Genomic DNA, 10,309 nt, shown 5'->3' with positions numbered 1-10,309 from the left:
CGCCCGCCGCACCGGCACGTCCCGCCGTCCGTCCGCGTCCAGGAACTCCCCCAGCTCCGGGTGCAGGACCGGCTCCGGGAGCGGGTCCAGGAGCGGGCTGCACCAGAATCGGGGCGGCGCGCAGGCCCAGCGCGGGGAAACGCGCGACACCGCCGCGCCCCCGCACGAACTACGGCTCCCGGCAGGCCCCGCGGCTCCGGAAGGCCCTGAGCCCCTTTCCCTCGGCTGGAGGCGGCTCTGTGCGGGGACGGTGCGTGCTGGGCTCTCCCGGGGCTCTTCCCGCTGTCCCAGGGGCGCTCAGCGGGGCCGGGCAGTGTGTGCGGGTGGGGCGGCCCCGGGTGTGCGGGTGGAAGGGGCGGGGGGGGGACGGTGGCTCCCGGCGCGCACTGCGAGGGCGGCGGGGCCGAGCGGAGGCAGCGGCTCGGCCAAGGTGACTCTGGGCTTGGAAGTGTCGCCTTTTTTTCCTACTTAAACAACGCGAAGGGCAGAATTCACGGTTTGTCTGGGTTGTTCTGTCGCGGTTCCGTACCGAACCACAGTACCGAATCGCGGTACCGAACGGGTCGCGGAGCTGCAGCCGTGGCATCACGGTGCCCTCGGGTTCAGTGGTTGCTGGAATTTCCCCTCCCCGCCATGCTGTTTTAAATAACCTTTGACTACCTCTCTTGGAGGTATTGAACTTTAAAGCTCAGCTCCAAAGTACATTTTCCTTTCTTCTTATGCACTTATCTTAATAATATCCTAAAGGAAATATTTTTTTTGTTTTAGCTCCAAGCTTTTTTTTCCTCCTTTCTTAATGCATTTATTATATTGCCATGACTAATATTTTTATTCCTGATTTCGTGTTTTATTAATGGTCAAAGTAGTAGTGCCACCATGATCCTGCAGCAGATCTTGCGGCTTTCCTCCCTTTTCCACTCCGCCGTGTCTGTTCACCTGCGCAGGAACATTGGGCTCTCTGCCATTGCCTTCAACAAGGCAAAAGAGCTCGACCCCGTCCAGAAGCTCTTCGTGGACAAGATCAGAGAGTACAACACCAAGAGCAAGTAAGTAAAGGAAATTGTCTTAAGGGGAAAATCTGTTGATTTTGACTTAAAGACATCATACCTGAAGTGTTTGATTTTTCACAGTTTGATACTTCTGTAGGCTGGTCTGTAAATATTTAAGGTGTGTTTTTCTGCAACATTTGTGGTTTCACTGGTGGGAAAGATTGTTCTTGCATATCTAATAGAAAATAGCAATTTTTTTTGTCTTAAAAAAGAAAAAATCTGATGCCATTCTTTCTTGGGCAGTTAAGCTACACAGTTAAGGTCTCTTGCACACTGTATAAATGTACTGGTATGTTAATTTTTACCCATCTACATGCTCTATAAATAGGGGGGGGGACGCTAAATAAACCCTTTCTTTTTTGTTGGTTGGTTGGTTTTTTTTATGGTTTTTTTTTGGCTGGGGAAAACAGTTATTCTGTAGTCTTGTTTCCAGAAGCTGAATGGAAATAGCCTCCAAAACCAATTAAGAATTAATGGAATTATCAGGATGGTGCATTTACTTAACTGCTTAAGTTAATAAGCAGTTCCCTCAAATGGAATCTTAGATTCTTGTAAAGTTTGAATGAACTGCTGACCAGGAAACGAAAACTATAGGAATTCTGTGTAATTTATTCTTGGGAAGTATTCCTGGGAAGGAATTAAGATGCTTCCTAGCTCTACTGGTAGAAGATGTGTCTATCCCTACCTACAAACCTATCTGTAGAGGGAGGGAGATACTTGGTGATTTTTACCAATTCTAAGCATGGATCCTGTGCTGGTACAACTGAGTGCTGGCAGTCTAAAGAGTTACTATTTTAGTTATCTGATGCTTGAATGCCAAGAAGCTCCTGTTGTGGAGGAGATTTTTGCTTCTTTAGCATTCAAAATGCATTTTCTTGACAAGAACAGTTAAACTTTACTAACTGAGGTAACTAGTTCAGAGACAGAAGACGTGCAAATCACAGTTTTGTTAGGAATTCACACCTGGAACATACAAAACTAAAAGCCTGAGAGCTTCCATACTCATCAGTGGTTTTGCCTAGTAAGACCACCTCTTGTCTCAAAAGGCTTGGATTTTCATCTCTGATAGCTGGATTTTCATCACTGACTGCAGAAAACCTTTACCCTGAGAACCTTGTTTGTGTGTAAGGTAAGGAGGCCCTAAGATGTCATATAGATTTGGAAATATTTTGTTTCCTTTGACTGGCTGTTAGAAAGGTTTTCATTAATAAATGGGCTTGCAAACATAGAATTTTCCATGTGAAATATTAGAACTGAGTTGTTAATCACAACTTTTAATGTTTATTAGGCAAGCTGGAGGGCCTGTTGATGCAGGGCCTGAGTTTCAAAAAGATATGAATGAATCCCTTGCAAGACTCCAGCGAGCGTATGGGGAGGGAGATCTCACCAAGTTTCCAGAATTTAAATTTGAGGGTAAGTTAACAATCTTACTGAATTCTAATTGCAGCTAGAGACATGTTCACTCACAGGTTTCTTAAATTCTCCTTTAGTTTATATTTGTACCATTAATTTTGGGTAAAATGCCCTCTGAGAATGTTATGCTTTTGCACAGTTCACATCTGTTTCCATGTGACTCCTGTTTTGATTATCTGCCTTTTCTAGCAGGGATGTGGTCTTCATTATGCTAATGATTAACAAAACTTGCAGTCAGATCAGTCTATCTTAATTGTCCTTCAGACACCCTAAAAAAAGACCTCAAATGGAAATAGCTCAGGGTCTGTATTTTTCTCATCTTGCCAAAAAGATCAGCAGAATATAATGTGGATATCAGTTAGTCTTAACATCATCCAAACTGTGACTTTCTTGATTTTGTAAGCTCCTCTGGAAAGCCACTGATTTTTCAGAAAATTAACATAGGACTTAACTTCCTTACTTATGAATATTTTGTGGCTAAATTATATTAAACCTTTTTCTTCAGCTATTTGGATATGATGTCTGTTTAACAGCTCTAAGTTTGTTTTAGTGTGGAAGGGAAAGGGCAGACAGCATGAAGCTTGGTGGGTATCTGGCAGCCAGCCAAGGCCAAGCAACCATAGTGAGCAGCTTGTAGTTCTGATCAGACTGTCTGGGAATTCCAATTTAGACTTGGAACACACCTGAAAATGTTTTGGGTTTTGGTAGTATTTCAGTTGGGTAAAGTTGGTGTCAGGTTGGTACTGGTGCAGATAAAACAGAGTACCTGTAAATTAGGATCTATGGTTTTTCTGTTTCATTTTTCCACAATTTTAGGGATGTAGTTTCTCTACATTCTGTTTTATTTCTGTGTCATATGTGAAACTATGCATATTAAAATTTTACTTGTTTTTGTAAGGAAAAAGAATTTATGTGACCATAGGAACAGAGCAAAGCACAGACACAACATGACTTTGTTCTTTTGCCACTGTTGCCTATCCTTGATCAAATTTCAATTAGGTTTCAAATTGTAATTAATCTGAGTAATTATATGAGTAGGAACATCAATTTCTTTACCTTAGGGTTGCTTACTATAAGCTGACCCTTGCCTCTCAGACTTTGTATTAAAGACAGCAGGCATTAGGGCCCAAAGCCCTAACCTTGGTGAGCCTGTACCTTTGACATCAAGAACTCCTTGGTCAGTGTTTGCACTGAGAGCATCTTGCTGAGTTGAGTTGAAATTGGGTGCTCCTCTCTGTTAATAAACACTGATGATACACTAATGAAAGGGAGAGAAGAAAGATTACTTGTTCTTAGAGCTGTGTTGGAAATACTCACCCAGTAATGTTCTGGTTGACTTCTTCAGTTTCTCTGCTGTCTTCTACCCTGTGCCAGGTGTCACTAAAAGCTGTTTAGGCAGAACATTACTGAGGCTTAGCCTTTATACATAACTCCTGCAAGGTGAAAACGACCTGTCTCCATCCTACTTATTGTTTACTGCTGCTCACGTTTAATCAGTCAGTGGAGGTGTAGACTGCAATGTACTGCCTTAGCTTGCCAATCTAATGGTTACTTTTCTTTTAATTACAAATTAATTGTGGTGTTTGAAGATGGAATAAAAAAGAGACTAATTGGAATTTTCTCTCTCCCATTCCTCCTGTAGAGCCCAAGTTTGAGGAGACTCCAAAGTGATTTCTGCAGCTTGTACACCAAACAGCAATGTACACCCATGCTGTTGCTGAACCTGGCACCAATTGTAATTTAATAAATGTAGTACTTCAGTTTGATTTCATGGTGTGAAGAAGCTCTTAATTGCATGGTGAGTGTAGCTGGCTGTGATCATCAACTCTTACATGACAGAGGCAGCTGATAGTGCTGCTCAGTGTTAACTGCAAAACTCCTTTGTGTGCTGTGTTTTAATGCTTAGATATTATGACACTTGTAATGATACACCAGGAAGGAGCTATTTGTTCTGTTGAGTTTATCCAAAAAGCTTCTGCAGAAAAAAAAATCTCCATGAACCTTAAGTCTGTAGCAAAGCCCTACAGTAGTGATGGAGGTGCACAATCAAAAGCACAGGCACAAAAGCCCTAATTCTGCACAGCATCAATGAACACAAAGGTGATGAGGTTAATCTTCCAGAAGAAAAGGAAATCTGCTAAAGAGGTTGTAGGGTGTGAATTTCTGCAACTGAACTATTGACACAAACACTTTAGCTTCTGAGGAGCTATTTATTTATAAAAATTATATCTGAGAAACTACATAAACACTTTGACAGTCTTCATACTACAGTTTGAATTGTATTGACATGATTTTTCTTCAGAATGAAACCACATATGCAGTCTACAGAGAGAGAGAGAGAGAGAGACTTCCACATTAAACACTAAAACACTGCTTGAGCTTTTATTACAGGAAGATTTATTTTGTCAGAATAGTGAGTTTACTGCTACATGCTTTGCAATTGTATCAGATTTGCCAAAGTCATCTCTTAAGTCCTAGTACATCAGAATTGCAGGAGAAATTGAGCTCTTGACAATGGTTGAGACACAAGTAGTGAGATCACCTATGAAAGTTATTTGAATAGATTGTTCCAAGCTGCAAGAGTGAATCTTGTATTGCTGCATGTACATATGAACAAAATGAGAAGCTTTCACACAGAACTAAATTGAATATACAAGTTAATTTGTCTTCAAGTTTTTTGGGGGTTGTTTTTTTTTTTTGAAATACCATCACAGCTGGGTTGACTAAATATTGGCAGTTTTTATTTTCAGCATGTAAGACATGGAAACAATATTTACAGAGCAGAGGCCAAAAGATCCCTTGTGGTTTTAACCCCAGCCAGCAACTAAGCATCCCATAGCCTCTGGCTCACTCCCTGTCCCTTCCCCCTACTGTAGGGAAGGGAATTAGAAACAAAATTTGTGGGTTGAGATAAAGCACTTAAATAATTGAACCAAAGTAATAATATGGGAAAAAGAGAGAAAGAGAAAACCTGAGAAGCACAAGTGATGCAGAGCACAAGTGCTCATCACCACTCACTGACTGATGCCCAGCCTGTTCCCCAGCATCAAATGGCCCCTCCCAGCCAACTCCCCCCAGTTTAAATACTGGGCATGATGTTCTATTCCTTTGCCCAGTTCGGGTCAGGGTCCTGGCCCTGTTCCCTTGTGGCTTGAGCACCTTCTCACTGGCAGAGCATCAGACACTGAAAAGTCTTTGAGTCAGGCTAAGTACTGCTGAGCAACAACTGAAACATTATTGTATTACTGATATTACTCTACTACTAATTAAAAAAAAACAGCTCTGTACCAGCTACTAGGAAGAAAATTAACTCCCAGCTGAAACCAGAGAAGTATCAGCTGCTTACTCCATACCATTTATGTCATGCCAGATCCCACACTTCCTGATATACCAGCACCTTTCCTGTCTTTTTATAGATGCACACACAGATAGGATTTACTTAATCTATAGACAATCCCTGCAGAAGTCTGTTGAATTCATTCAGTCCATGATTTTTGGCTTAAACAGTCTTTCAGGGCAGGAAAGAGGGTGTCTGGTGTTGGATTGTTGCATGTTGAAGCCAGTTCTGATTCCATCACTGCTCTGCTTGTCCCGTTACATCACAGTTCATTCTTAATATGGCAGTTGAAGGGGAGCTGGGTGATCCCCAAAGCTGGAGGGGTGGAGACAGGCACCATGAGGTGTCCAGTGCAATTGTGGGCATGCAGCTGATGTAGAAGTGCTAATACACAGCATTTCACAGCAATTAACATCACACAATGCACTGGCTATTCAATGAAACCAATGCACAAACCAGACTTGCAGATCCTTCCATCTTAACAAGTGTGCCCACGTCCTTGAGCAAAAACAATCCCACAGATGAGTTTGCCTTTGCCCAAGGCAGGAACAACCCAGACTGTCTTCATCAGCACAGTTTTCATGTGCACTACAGGAACTTTATTCTCTTCTACAGTAAAAGTTTTGATTGGGCAGGGCCAGCCCACTCGGCAGATGACTCACCAGGTGGCCTTTGCCAATGTGCATCCCAATGTTTGAAGGTTCCCCCTGGCCATTGATCTCAGTGTAGTCTAACAGTCCATTGGATCATGTGGTTTTCTCAGCTGGTGCATGATACAATATACCCACTAAATGCCATGTTTCTTGGCCCAAGCATCTGTGTTTTCCAAGTATTTCTAGTTTATTCTGTTGAAAAGGTGTTGCTCAGGGCCCCATGTGAAATCATTCTTCTGAATCACTTGATAAAGAAGGCTTACAATTAGACTAGTTTGGAATATGCGTTTTCAAAAAACCTACATCTAAGCTTACATTTTGAAGAAATGGATTAGAATTTCTTTCTATAGGATCAGGAGTAAATTCAGCCCTTCCACTCTGCCTGGGAAACCATCCACTGGAGATGGGAGTAGCAGCTTTCCTGGAAGAACCTCAATTTGGGATTGTTTACCTTACAATTCATGTCTCTAGGGTCACGGTAGGTCTCCCATCCCAGTTCTTCATGCCTACTCTGTGGTGTCTCAGCTAAACCCACAGGGTACCCCATGGTGTGTACCTTCCATATCCTCCCTCTTGGGCCAATGCTTACTGTCATTAGCATAGGGCTGTAGAGGTGAGGAATAGAACATAAACTCTTTGAGCTGCTGAAACTCCTGGGACAGTTTATCTGATAGTTTCTCCACAGATGAGAGAGGAAGAGAGGTTGTCTTCAAATTCCCAGAGATGGCAATTCACTGTATCCACAGATGGTGGTGTGATGTCTTTTCAGATTGATGTTGCCAGTGGGTTGGTGTGTACTCTTGGTACACTCTACAAACTTCCACCTCCAAGGAATTGGTCTGGATCTGTGGGGAACCTTGTATTGTCCAGGTCAAAATAAATCTCCAGCATGGCTAATTCCCTCAAGTATTGGATATCTTTCCACTTGCATGGTGACATGTAGTGTCATTCCTGTAAGGATACCTTTCCTTCAGGCTTGACAGGAGTCGCTTCCAGAGGCTGGGGACTTGTGTCTCTCTTGCAATCACCTTGTCAATGCTTGCTTTCTTAGAAAGTGATTCCTTCCCTCTAGTTCCAGCCTATTAGTCCCATTATCCCAGCACTGCAACAGCTAGGTGGCAGGATGCTCATCAGGACAACAGCTGAAATATTTTTGTATATCCTGCAGCTCACTCAGGAATAAGGATTGAGTGGTTGCCTCTTATTGGCCTGTTACTGAAGTTTGTGTAGGTTCAGTACACGTCAGTGGGGTTTCAGTTGTCACAGATAATTTCCTAACCCTAAATAAGGCCTGAACCAAATGCAACAACACACTGATTGTTACCAAAAGGACCAGGTTGGTTTCAAGGGTAGTCACAGGATATGCAAAGTCTTTTAAATTCTCAAATGCTATTGTAATTATCCTGAGGGGAAGGAACGTGTTTTTCCCATGGGCTGGCTCTCTGAGGGTAAAAGGCAGTAGATGTAACTGTGGATAGTTTCCAGCAGGTGGCTCCCAAAGGACAGAGGGGACACACCAGACAGGCTCATGTCATTCCATCATCTCACAAGCCAAGACAACACAGAACAACACAGTGATAACCTTAGCCCAGGCCTAGAGCAAATGAATCAATATGGTGACCGGCAACTATTAAACCAATACAATGAAGGCTCATAACAAACTTGTTTTAACATGCTCTAGTCAGATCTGGTTTTATCTCAACCTTTTGAGCCCCACAATGGGTGCCAAAAAGAACTGCCAGCAGCTCAGCCAGCAGCTCAGCCTCATGTGGCTGTTTGCTCACTGTCCCCACTCCAGCCCAGTGGGAGAACTGGGAAAAAAAAAAGTAAAACTGGTGGGTTGAGAAAACAACAGTTTAATAATTGAAACAAAGTAAGATACTAATAATACTACTAATAATAAAAACAACAGTCCTATTAATTGTAGTGAAAAGGAGAGAGAGGAGTAAAGCCCAAAAAAGGCAAGTGATGCACAACAGTTTCTCACCACCCACGGACTGATGACCAGCCTGTCCCCCAGCAGCAGCTGGCTCCTCCTGGCCAACTTCCCCAGTTTAAATACTGGGAGTGACGTTCCGGCGTGGAGGCACTCACCAAGGACCAAGCCTGTTTGAGTTCCAGAAATGTTTGGACAATGTGACAGGCACATGGTGTGATTCTTGGGGTGTCCTGTACAGGGCCAGGAGCTGGACTTCATGATCCTGATGAACTTCATGATCCTTCCAACTCAGCTAGTTCGATGATTCTGTGATTCTGCATATCCTTTTGGACAACTCAGATCAGCTGTCCCAGCTGTGCCCTCTCCCTGCTTCTTTTGCACCTCCTCACTGGAAGACCATGGGAATCTGAGGGCTCCTTGACTTGGAGTAAGCACTACTCAGCAGCAACTAAAACATCAGTGTGTTATCAACTTTATTCTGATATTAAATCCAAAACACAGCTACTATGAAGAAAATTATCCCAGCTGAAACCAGGACATTGATACTTTTGTATAACAAGTAGTAATTTGATGTCCCTCACAGAGGCTGAAATCTTCTAAATAACAAAGGACTTGGTATGCTTGAAATCCTAAATGAAGCAAACAAGGTTACAATAAATAATAGCTCAAAGATTTTAAGCAGGTTAATATTTAGTGTACATTTCAGAAGAAACTAAGGCACTGAACTTGACAAGAAATGTGTCTGATGTACTGTTAGTAAATGTTTTTTTCTGAGATGAGAGATCTACAAAATGTACTCTACGCAGAAGTAGCAACCTATTCATAAATACAGGTATCAAACATCTCTGTTCAGAGCATCTGATTTTTAAGTGCATTAACAATAATAAACAATTACCATAGCTCTTCAAATCTTTATCTATCTCACTCAGAGCCAACAGTTTGTTTCAGGAAATTTCTTATATACATACTAGGTCAAGGATTAAGCTAATGCAATTTAGTATGTTCTGTTTTGATTAAGAAAATGGGTTGTGTTCAGGGATCTTTTAAGGTTACATCAGTTTACTCATGCTACTTTAACTCCTCTTGTCCTTAAACTGTAGATAGTGATATTGAGTCACTCCTAGTTGAAGTTTTACATAGAACTCTATTCCTTTTGCACCAATCTGAAAAGCTAGAACCAAGTAGATGTATTTAAAGCCCTTTGAGCTGACTCAAGGAAGTGGGGTGGAAGTAGTAAATTCAGCTTCCATATTTCAAGTCTTTTGACTCACATTATTCTTAGAAGAGTTAGGGCCCAATCTTTCTCTCACTGCTGTCTTGGACTGTGTCTCAGTTAGTTAATCAATATGTACAAGAAGATGCAAAGTATGGAGATGCAAAGTGTTGCACTTAAGACCATGCAATAGGAAGCTGTAAATGCAGATAAAGTATTGCCAGATACGGGCACAGCAGGAGTGAGGAGTATGTGCACATGTGGAAAGACATTACAGATCTAAGGAACTTTGAAGATATCTAAAGCTTTTCAAACACACTAGTGAACACAAAAAACTTGCCTTTTCACTTGTAGATTGATAGTTTGTCTTCTTTCTGTTAACAGAGCAGGAAAGGAATAGAGGTTAAAAACTGACTTTTCTGGTGTTGGGTTTACCCCTTTGAGAGCCTTATATGAATGCATTTTTCCAGATTTCCAGCAATCCTCAGGGATTTCTCCCTTCCTCTCAGAAAAAAACTTACAATAACAAATCCATTGAATACTTTTAGATAGCAGTCATTATCTCACAAACCACTGCCAAACACCTCTCTAGCTTCTCTTTCCAAGTTTTCCAGTTACACTTTTTGTCTAGCTCATGGCCAGAACTAAAATAGCTTGGGGGAATTCTTGCTACTAAGAAATTTTAGTGAAATAAATGCATATCAA

At 42.0% G+C, this 10,309-nt stretch overlaps 2 protein-coding genes across 7 annotated transcripts in view; one reads left to right on the top strand and one right to left on the bottom strand.

The window, feature by feature from the left end:
- The first annotated feature begins 3 nt into the window (after nt 1-3).
- Nucleotides 4-4,228, top strand: ATP5PF (ATP synthase peripheral stalk subunit F6). 6 transcript variants are annotated; one of them, XM_054270401.1, is made up of 4 exons: nt 4-250; nt 867-1,046; nt 2,338-2,462; nt 4,105-4,228. In XM_054270401.1, the coding sequence occupies exons 2-4, from the start codon at nt 877-879 to the stop codon at nt 4,131-4,133; spliced, it is 324 nt and encodes a 107-aa protein (XP_054126376.1). In that variant the 5' UTR covers nt 4-250; nt 867-876; the 3' UTR covers nt 4,134-4,228. The 6 variants fall into 6 exon arrangements, with proteins under 6 accessions (XP_054126376.1, XP_054126375.1, XP_054126378.1 ...); XM_054270400.1 differs by having other exon boundaries at nt 864-1,046; XM_054270403.1 differs by lacking the exon at nt 4-250 and adding an exon at nt 351-430 and having other exon boundaries at nt 864-1,046.
- Nucleotides 4,229-8,676: 4,448 nt separating this feature from the next.
- Nucleotides 8,677-10,309, bottom strand: part of JAM2 (junctional adhesion molecule 2) — a 36,136-nt gene continuing 34,503 nt past the window's right edge. Inside the window, exons 9-10 of the mRNA XM_054270395.1 lie at nt 9,945-9,978; nt 8,677-9,020 (exon numbers count right to left, since the gene is read on the bottom strand). Coding sequence (XP_054126370.1) covers nt 8,988-9,020; nt 9,945-9,978 — 67 coding nt within the window. The 3' untranslated portion in view covers nt 8,677-8,987. The remainder of the gene's footprint in view (nt 9,021-9,944; nt 9,979-10,309) is intronic.

Source organism: Melozone crissalis, unplaced genomic scaffold (assembly GCF_028551555.1).
Source record: "Melozone crissalis strain CALT ecotype California unplaced genomic scaffold, PUWL_Pcris_2 ptg000009l_1, whole genome shotgun sequence".
Classification (NCBI taxonomy): domain Eukaryota; kingdom Metazoa; phylum Chordata; class Aves; order Passeriformes; family Passerellidae; genus Melozone; species Melozone crissalis.
The sequence above is the reverse complement of the archived record's forward strand: the minus strand, read 5'-3'. Positions and strand labels throughout refer to the sequence as shown.

Excerpts from the sequence above, each read along its gene's own strand:
- ATP5PF (XM_054270401.1), top strand. The coding sequence starts at position 877 with ATGATCCTGCAGCAGATCTTGCGGCTTTCCTCCCTTTTCCACTCCGCC. Across the intron at positions 1,047-2,337 it reads GAGTACAACACCAAGAGCAA|GCAAGCTGGAGGGCCTGTTG; the intron begins GTAAGTAAAGGA and ends AATGTTTATTAG. Across the intron at positions 2,463-4,104 it reads TCCAGAATTTAAATTTGAGG|AGCCCAAGTTTGAGGAGACT; the intron begins GTAAGTTAACAA and ends TTCCTCCTGTAG.